General features: G+C 44.2%; 1 protein-coding gene across 6 annotated transcripts in view; it reads right to left on the bottom strand.

The window, feature by feature from the left end:
• Positions 1-6,559: 6,559 nt before the first annotated feature.
• Positions 6,560-9,567, bottom strand: part of NTM (neurotrimin) — a 975,363-nt gene continuing 972,355 nt past the window's right edge. For all 6 annotated transcript variants that reach the window (XM_011934700.1, XM_011934698.1, XM_011934701.1 and 3 more), the window contains one exon: positions 6,560-8,338. In XM_011934700.1, the coding sequence (XP_011790090.1) occupies positions 8,238-8,338 (101 nt within the window). In that variant the 3' untranslated portion in view covers positions 6,560-8,237. The remainder of the gene's footprint in view (positions 8,339-9,567) is intronic.

Below are 9,567 nucleotides of genomic sequence, written 5' to 3'. Positions count from 1 at the left end.
AATGACAGAGAAGAGAGGAGATAATGGGAAATGTATAGAAAATGCTACTAAGGAAATGTAGTGAGCTAGATTGGTGAGTTATTTAGTTAGGAAGACTTTCTCATTGATAGTTCAGGCGCATGCCTTAACACTGCTGTTTGTTAGGAAATAGGCTATACCGCTATTCACACATTCCAATTTGATCCTCAGTGTTCTGGGAGCTCAGCTTCTCCTATGCTGTGGACTCCATTTGACTGATTATTCTTTCATATTTTTGAAAACAAGGAATGATGAGACATTAATATAGAAGCTCCTACCTAGTGTGCCAATATTTAGAAGAGTGATTCTGTATGTGGCTGGACAAAAAGACATGCATTCAAGCAAAAATGATCCAGGACCAGGGTATCTGAAGTTTCTGTAAAACAACAGTGTTGAGGTGCATGTGAGAAGTGGCAGCAACCTCGTTGTAATGAATTTTACTGCCCTTGTGCTGCCATGAGGGAGGGCGATCACTTCTGACTAGTAAATTACACTGTGGAATCCTGACTTCCTTGCTCGGGACTAGGGCTGGGCAAATGGTTTGCCCGGCCCTCTTGTGTACATGCTGTGGTAATGTCAACTCCATCAAATGCTTAGGAGATGAAAGAAAAAAATGTTTCAGACTTGAGGTGGGGAGCAGCAACTTGTACTCAGGACACAAAGAAGAAAGTGCTGGTGAGAAGGATAGAGCACCTTAACATTCCGGAGCCCTGACACACGGGAGTGTTCCCTGAATTAGGTGTTCTCAGATCGAATGTCCTGACTACCTTGAGCCAAATGATTTGATTTTCTTGACTCATTGCAACTGTGAGCTCTCTGGTGGACAGCAAGGGTTGGGATCACTAATTACTGTAAATACAATACAAACTTGTTTGGTTTTATCTAAGCTGATGTCATTGTCAGAGGTAGGAGGCTGTCAGCAAAAAGAGTTTGGGGCAAAGATCTTGTGCAGTTAGATCATTACGGGTTTGATTCCCAAAGGATTAGATTCAGTCTGTATGGAACTGCCTGGGGGGTTCCGAAGGCTGCCCTAGTTGTTGTTTATTTAGTTAAAAATTAAAGCCTGTAGGACACAATTCTTACCAATTATATTTGAGAAATGGAAGCGGCCTATGAGACAAATCCAAGGTGAAATTTTGCAGCAGGAGTTCTTAACATTGGGGCTCAAGAGTGAGTTTTAAAAGCTCACAAACCACCGGAACCTATGTAGAACATTTTGTGTATTTATACTTGAGTGTCTGTATTTTTTCTTCAGATTCTGAAGGGACAGCCTTACATCCAAGGTGTCTGGACCATAGCCTTTCAATCTGTATGTCATGTCAGAAACAAAGGGGCTTTTCCAACCAAGTCCAGTGTAAACAGAGATATCTCCTACATAGCTCCACAAAGCCAACACCTCATAAAGGTTTTGTCTTGGTTTGAATTGTATAATTTTATTAGTTATGGAAATAGATACAAATTATGGGAGCATGCAGGTAGAGACCCAGAGGATTTCAGGTCTTGGGAAGCCTTCTGAGATCAACTTGTCCAACATTAATTTCGTTGATGGGGAAACTGAGGCTTGGAGGTGCAGCAGCCTGCTGCAGGTCCCCTAGCAACCCAAGGCTGGGTTTGGATGGAAAAGCATCTCTTGGCTGCCTGCTTCATATTTTCTGTATTCTACCTATCCCTGATCATCAGGAAAATAGGAAGACATCGGTACACAATGACAGTACGTGCTACCTCTAGTATTCAAATCTGATTGTGTTTTGCTGAGAGCGTGTCTAGGAATGGTGCTCCCTGTGACCAGTGAGCAGGGAGCCAAGACCTCAGTTCTTCTCTCTGAGATCCTACTTTTGTAGCATCATGGAAGACATTTGATGCACGTCTATGCAGATCTCTCGCACTTACTCACTGAGAAGTTTTAATTGTCTGCATGTCCTTTATATTTTCTCATTTTATTTTCATTTTTTCTTGCCTGTTAAATTGTAATATGAACACTTAGAGAAAAAGAAATTTTGTATTTGACAGACAGCATCTGTTGCCACAGATCTTAGCTCCTTTTCGAGTAATCAAACACAAATGAGAATTATGGGCACTGGCGAAAGTGACATGGTGCGGGGTAGAATCGTTTATTTTGTTTTCATTTCTCTTTCTCTGGCGTCCTTCCACAAGAAGAGGGCCCCTCCTCCACACGTGCACTCTGCAGTCTGGGCTCCTCTTCTTGGCATCCGTCTCACTCTTAGAGTTAGTCAAGTGCAGGAGGTATACTTTGATGGCTCTTCCTTCTGACCTTCCATCAACTCTGGAAGTGAACCTTCAGAGGAAATTAAAGCTGAAGAGGGTGGTTAGGCACAGGCACTTGGGGAGGGGACCAGGACTCACCTATCTTCCAACCCCACACTCTGTCCGCTCCAACCCCACACTTTGCCCTCTTCCTTTTACATCCTCAAGCTCTTCACAGAGAGGTTGGAAATGAAGCTGAGTCTAGGGGTAAGCTTGATTGTAATGGTCAGGATGATGAGAAATCATTGTGAATTATATCTAGAGACCCCTCTTTTCATCACTATTTCTTGTTATTTTAAAGATGAATCTTAGGAATAACAGGTGTTATCTGTTTTGAAGAGTTAAATAATTACAGTAAATAGCGCACACACACACATGCATGCGCGTGCACACACACACACACACACACTTGTACTGAAAATTCTGAGATTTTTGCCTACTCTCAACATCTTTTACTTTTCTAGACTTTTAGGATGTGTGACAGTTTATTCTCTCTTGTTTTACTTGTGTCATATAGAGGGCAGCTTGGGGCTAACATTATTTCCTGTTCCAAAAAAGCCACTGTCTTTTATTAAGCAATGCTTCTTTCCAAGTGCTGCAGTGTTCATCTCTCAAGTTTTCCTTAAGGAGTCACTTCAAATATCTGCAGAAATGGCAGTTAGGATCGTGCATTTTATCTTCTTATGAACTATTCTGGAAACACAGACAATGCATTGGCTGTGGATCTTGCCCACATTCACACTTTCAATTTTCATTTATCAAAAATGCTGCTTCCCCAATTTTTCCTTGCAGAAATCTTATAAAACATAAAATCACTTAATTATTGAATTCTAAAGCTAGATGGAACATCAGCAATCTTCCATCATAACATCTTATATAAAAGATAAGGAAAGGGAAATTCAACTAGTGATAAAATCTGGACTACAGCCTAATTCTACTGATTAGTATTTCAGTTCTGTATCCAAAATATCACAGTGCTACTCAGAAATGCCACGGTTCAAGATTCACTGGAAACAAGGTAAATGCTACGGAAACTCCAGGAAGTTCTAATAAAACAAATGCACTGAGAGAGGAATAACTCATTTTCAAATAATGTTAACAATCCCTAAAATATTGAAATAAACTCATACACTCTCACATCATGCCAAGAGAAGGGATCCAAGTTATTTGGAGGCTTTCATGGGAGTAAAAATCAACATTCAAAAAACGAAAGTCAACCCAGGTCACCTTCATAAAGGATAACGCACCAAAACGCCTCAGACGTGAATTGTAAGAACGGATCTTAACGTGAGCTCGGGAATTAGGGAGCCTTTTCTATACGCAGTGCCTGTTTCTAACAACGTGACAGGCATGTGACGGCGAAGGCATAGCGTTATGGAAAACAGAAAAATCTGAATGAGAAGGCAGAGACTCCGAGAGCTCACCTATTCACAAGTCATGGGGATATTAATTTGCATTTATTGCCTTGGAGGCGGATAAAGTTGGACACGCATGGAAATAGTGCCTGAATTGAGAACAGAGAGAGGAAAGAATTGATACTCTAGAATGGCTTGTTTGAGCAGTTATGGGATGACAAAGGAGATATACTATGCACTCAAGTCCCAGTGAGCAAGTTCTAAAACAAATTAGCTCTGGAATTTAGTTTAAAAATTTTTTTTTAATGCTGAAAAGAGGTAATACTTCATTACTGCATCAGATACGAGTAATCTCAATTATTTTTTACTGCTTCTCTGATGAAGGGTAAGCGACTGATGTGTGCATATGCATTTGGCAAACAGTAGCACAACGGTATGCATTTTCCACATCCATCCTTTAGCATATATTCTTCTCTTTAGTGAGAAGTACCTCAAATTTTTACCATTGTGGAAACAGAAAGTCCTTACAAATGTGTCGTGAACCCATATTGCATGTTTTAATTAAACAAGTCCATCCATTAGATTCCTATAATTGGGTAGTGCTCCTGTCCATTGTTTCAAACTCACAGTTCAGAAGGTATAAGACAAAGATGGAGTTGGTCCAGTGAAATGTGCTGAACCTCAACTAAATTTTAGTGTTAATTCATTTGCTAACTTATTTCCAGCTTGAACAATAGTTGTCATTCGTCATCACTGCCATCATCACCATCCACAGCAACAAAAATGAACATTTGTGGACTGTCAGTCATGAATATGCTTAGTACATCCCACTGGTCAGAAAGCAGTCCTTGGATGAGTATTCTCAATGCTTCAAGTTAGACGTCTGGATCTACTGTGTACAAGCCTTGATGGGGCAATATTTAACAACAGGAGCAGAAGAGCCACTGCACATTTGCATGGCTGGAAAGGAGTAGATATTCCACTGAAAGAAGAGAGATGTGATTCTACAGGAGTGTTTGGCTAGAGTGGCTAGGGACTGTCCATCCCTCACAATCCTCCTTGCATTCATGAGATGCTCATGTCAGGGGCCATCCTAATATGAGGGGTAGTGGAGGAATCCTAAAGTATGGCAGTGACTTATCTCTGAATCACAAGGGGTCCAGTATACTTGGAATCCAGGTCAACCTGTAGCAATTGTCCTCCATCAGTGCCTGCACCAAGAAAAAAAAAAATCACTACAGGCTCTATTCAGGGTGATTTTCTGTGCTCAGTCAGATGAACATGCTCTTACCAAGCTCCCATTTCCAGAAAAGGCAGGTCTGTGACTCGCCCCTATAAGCTCCTTTTAAAGCCATGTCCTCCCAGATGGAACTCTAAATCTGACTGAAGACCTGGGAGGCAGAATACCCTTTCCTGTGCGGTCCACATGTTCCCTCTAAAGACTGCGACTCAGCAGACTGAGGCTCACACAGCACACTCAGCAGAAGATGAGAGTAGGCTCCTCCTGAGGCAGGATAGGAAGGGCTCCTAGCTGGTGAACTCATCAATCACAGTCAAGCTGGTTCAACTAAGAACGCGCTCTTGCATAACTAGGGCTCTAAAATCCACAAGGCAAGAGAACTATTGAGTTGGCAAATAGGTAAAATTAAGTCCTCATCAGTGCCTCTTACAAAGTTGGTTCTGACTCAGCACTCTCTCCTGGGAGGGTGATGATAGCTATTTGAAGCGTGATTAGCAGTAGCAGATATTAATAATGTCTACTGGTGGTCATCGAGTAGATATTGGTAGATATTCACTAGTGCATAGTGTATGTGAAAGATCAAGCTCCCGTTCAAAGGTTGTGGGCAGTGTTCTGCTGTCTCAGCCAAGCCTCAGAACTGCCTCTTTGCAGGTGCCTTGGCACATGGTATTCAGAGGTATTTCTGGGCTCCAGTTTAGGAATATGGAGCCCACCTATCTTTTCCCCCCTCTATTCCAGTAAGCCATGCTTTGCACCCAAATCCTCAGGCCAGTGTCTACTGAGGTGCTAGGCATGGGAGGGTTAGTCAATCCCACCCACCCACTTTCATTCTAAGGAGACTCAGAGCCCTTTCTCGTTCATGGTTCCTAGACATAGGGAGGGAGAAACACTAGTGCCGTCAAGATTCCTGAGGCTTGGCCAGGTAGTTCCAGACCTTGCTGCCAGGAAAACTTGGGGCATCTGGGATGTAGCTGGGGCTAGGGGTGAAAGAGTAGAAGGATATAAAGAAAGGTGAAGTCAGTAGCTTTCTTCAGTCTTGCCAGAAGCAACGGGAAATGACATAGCTCTGTGCCAGACCTTCCTGGTTCCTCTCAGGTGAAGCTGACCTGGAAATGCAAGTGCCGTCATTCCTGTGTGTTTTGGCTCCGACCCATTTCTGACTCTCAGTTCCTCTTATGTGGCTAGAGGTGAGGTTTGAAGGTCAGGTTGGAGGACTGGTTGATGGCAGATTATTTAAAACTAAACACGATGTTTCAAGCTGGCTTTCTGTTTTGTTTTTTGTGGGGAGATTTTTTTTGGCTTATAGGGGTTTTCTTGTTTATTTTCTGTGACAGTGACTTTCTACTGCCACCCAGAAATAATCGGGCCTAAATTCTTCTCCCTGACTAGACTTGGCCTTTGCCCATGTTGTGTGGTGAGATGTTTGTTTGAGCACAAGCAGGACACTGGCAGCCCTGGCCAGGACCTCCTGAAGGCACTGAAAATGCAGTCCCTATCAGACGCACCTTCACCTTGCCTCTGTGTGCGGATGGAGGAGGTCCCATGTCCTTCCTGTTTGTCATCTCAGCACTTACCACCCCTCCATCCCAGGAGGGTTTAAGAGCCCATCCACCCCATCCTTCAAACCTGAGCCAGGCAGGCTGTGACCCCACCCCACTGTAGAATGAGGTACCACACCAGGTGAAGAGGGACATGGAACACTTTTTAATGTCAAGTCAGAGACAACCCCACCCTCCCGGATCCCCCAATCCCACTTTCCCTCATCACATCCAGGACCCCTCCCCGAGGACTCTCTGGTTCCCAGACTTTCAGGGGAGGGAAAAAAATGATTACCTAAAAATTGCATTTTCTTCTCTTTCATACACACTCACACAAAGGTGGGAAATTAAATAAAATAAACCAAGAGGATTAAACTCTCCAGTGGTCACAAAGGCATCAGAGATTCCCATAATGGGCTAAAGCAAGTGGGTACTGACGGTTCTGCTTGTTCAGTTGCTTGCTGTCTGTTAATGCCACAGAGCAGGATGGAGAAAGCGGGGCCACTTGGGGTGGCCGACGCGCAGAGCCACACCTGGAAAGATGCTGCGCCTGGTATTAGTCGGATTTTTTTTTTATCTTTTCACTTTTTATAAATGTCTCTGACATGTAAATAACCCAAGAAAATAAAAAGGCAGGAGCTGATTACACAATTACCAGTAAACTCTATCATCTCTTAGAAGATCAACACACAGCTAACGCCATATACAGCATGCAGTAATGTCTGAGAAAGGACCCTGCGGAGAAATAAAATGGCTAGAACTCTAACAAAAAAAATATATGTATATATATACTGTATAATATATGTCATCAAAAGAAGCATAGCCAACAAAGCCAAGATACAGTGCAGATCACCTTTCCATTTCTAAACAGTGTGTAGAGAGCATAGTATTGTCTGCATGAGATGCCACAGTCGGGAGGAACCTGTAGCGCTGGTGGAGATGTTGGTTAAATTGGATGTGTTTTTGGTGGATATGCCAAATCCTCACCAGGCGATTAGTGCCTGGTGTGTGGTCCACCAGTTGTAAACCTAGTTAAGAAGTGTATACTATTCATTTTTACTGTTTAACAAACATACTTCTCTTCACCCTTTTCAGTTGTATTTTTTTTAGTTTTGTCTTGTTTTTGCACTAAGTTCTAGACTCATATCAGAAAATATAATTAATAAAATTAATAATGAATCAGAATCCCTTGTTATCCATGATGTCCATGTAGTAAAATGATAAAAAAAAAAAAAGTTTAACGGTATCTTTTGTGACTGTTGTTTGTGGGATTGTTGTTGCTGTCAGATGGTCTTACTTTGTTTCCTTTTTCTTTCTTTCTCTTTTTATTTCACGTTTCACAACACACACTGTGGTGGCAGAGTCTACCCAAGTGCCCACAGCACCACGTTTGGGCCGGAAGTTCTCACTCTGTTCGTCTCTATGGACGGATTGAATTTGGGATGGCCAGCTCCAAATGTTCCACGTCGGGGCACTCTGTGGGCAGAGCGGCTGAGCCCTTGCCCACACTGGCACCAGAGAGGTCACACGATGCAGCTTGCAGTGGGTCCAAGCCGGGTGTGCTGTGTTCTTCCCGTTTGGGAAAAGAAAGAAAACTCCGTTGTACCTAAATATCTGCAAGGCAAGTTTCAATTTCTTTCTGGAAACTTTTTCCCCCAAAGTATTCTTTGTTCCCCTCCCTCAAATTTCTGTCCCATGAGGCTGTGTTTCTTCTAATTTCATTTGTATGTATCTGATTGGTTGCTGTCGGTGTTGCCATTGCTGTTGTGTTGGTGGTGGTGGTGGCAGCAGCCTTTCCCGGGTGGGGAAGTGGCACTCACATCAAAATTTGAGGAGCAGGTGCAAGACCAGAAGAGGCAGCAGCCAGACGCAGCCTGCCCTCCTCGACGTGCCGTTGCTCACCTCGCTGACAGCGCCCGGGCCTGTGGAGAGAACATACTCGCCATGAGAGGGCTGGGAGAAAATGGAAGGAAAGCCCGGTGGTTGCCTGGTCTGCTGTCATTCGGCCTTGCCCCTGGTGAGACGTCCCTCTAAGTGAAACACGTGGTGTTCCAGCCCCAGCTTGAGAAGTGAACGTTCTATGGCTCACATCCTCCAGACACACACTACATAACACACACACACTACATAACAGGAAGCCTTCCCCTGCAAGGAGAACATGAGGCTTAGGTTACAGCATCCTGGGCCTTCTTCTTTACTGTACCATAACATGCAAAGGCCATGGCTTAGGCTCAAATTCAAGAAGAAGGTAGCAGATTCATTAATATTCTACACAGAGCTTTAACAAAGTCAGACTACTGTACTGAGTGCCTCATCACCCATCCACTTCTGAGCCCTGCCTGCCTGAAACACTCACGTACCCTCCAGCTGCTTGGCCTGTGGCTCAGAAAAGAACCTGCTGGACAAAACAACTTGTCTGCCTGCTGCCTCGGGCACAGAGGCCACCCTGCCAATCACTCCATCTCAGGGCAGGGCACCAGGGTTCCACGTGGAGCACCTGTGACCTCCTCCCCATCTGGATGGGGAAGAGCAGATGCAGCTCAAGGTTCACATGTCTGCAAGGCCAAAGCCAGCCCACATGGATGGAGGTGAGTCAAAGAAAGGAACAGGAAGCCTTCCTGTGCATATGGATGTAACTGGAGATTAATGAGGACACTGGGATGCAGAACTTGCCTCAGTGTATGTCCTTTGGTGGGGTGCTGGTAGGGGGCACCTTTCCCTAGGACGCACACACTGACATGGCCTACAAACAGATATTCTTTGAGGTGGAGACACAAACACAGGAGGCAGGAGAACTGCAAGGCAGTACAGTTCCCCAGCAGCTTCCCTATTGTTCTGAAACATACGTTTTCTGGCTACCTCGGCCCTTGTGGCCAAGAAATCCCATGACCAGTGAAGCTTTGATTTCTGTAGCGTACATAAGCTTGGATGCCCAGATGAATTAGGTACCCAAGGAACCAGGCCACCTTCTCAGACTGGACCTGCTCTGGCACACTCTGTTGCATTGAATTTAATAGAGGTGTTTAGGGGCGGAGCAAGATGGCCGAATAGGAGCAGCTCCAGTCTCCAACTCCCGGCGCGAGCGACACAGAAGACCAGTGATTTCCGCATTTTCAACTGAGGTACTGGGGTCATCTCACTAGGGAGTGCC

Source organism: Colobus angolensis, unplaced genomic scaffold, assembly GCF_000951035.1.
Source record: "Colobus angolensis palliatus isolate OR3802 unplaced genomic scaffold, Cang.pa_1.0 Scaffold137, whole genome shotgun sequence".
NCBI classification, from domain to species: Eukaryota; Metazoa; Chordata; class Mammalia; order Primates; family Cercopithecidae; genus Colobus; species Colobus angolensis.
This window is presented reverse-complemented; position numbering and strand designations above follow the sequence as displayed.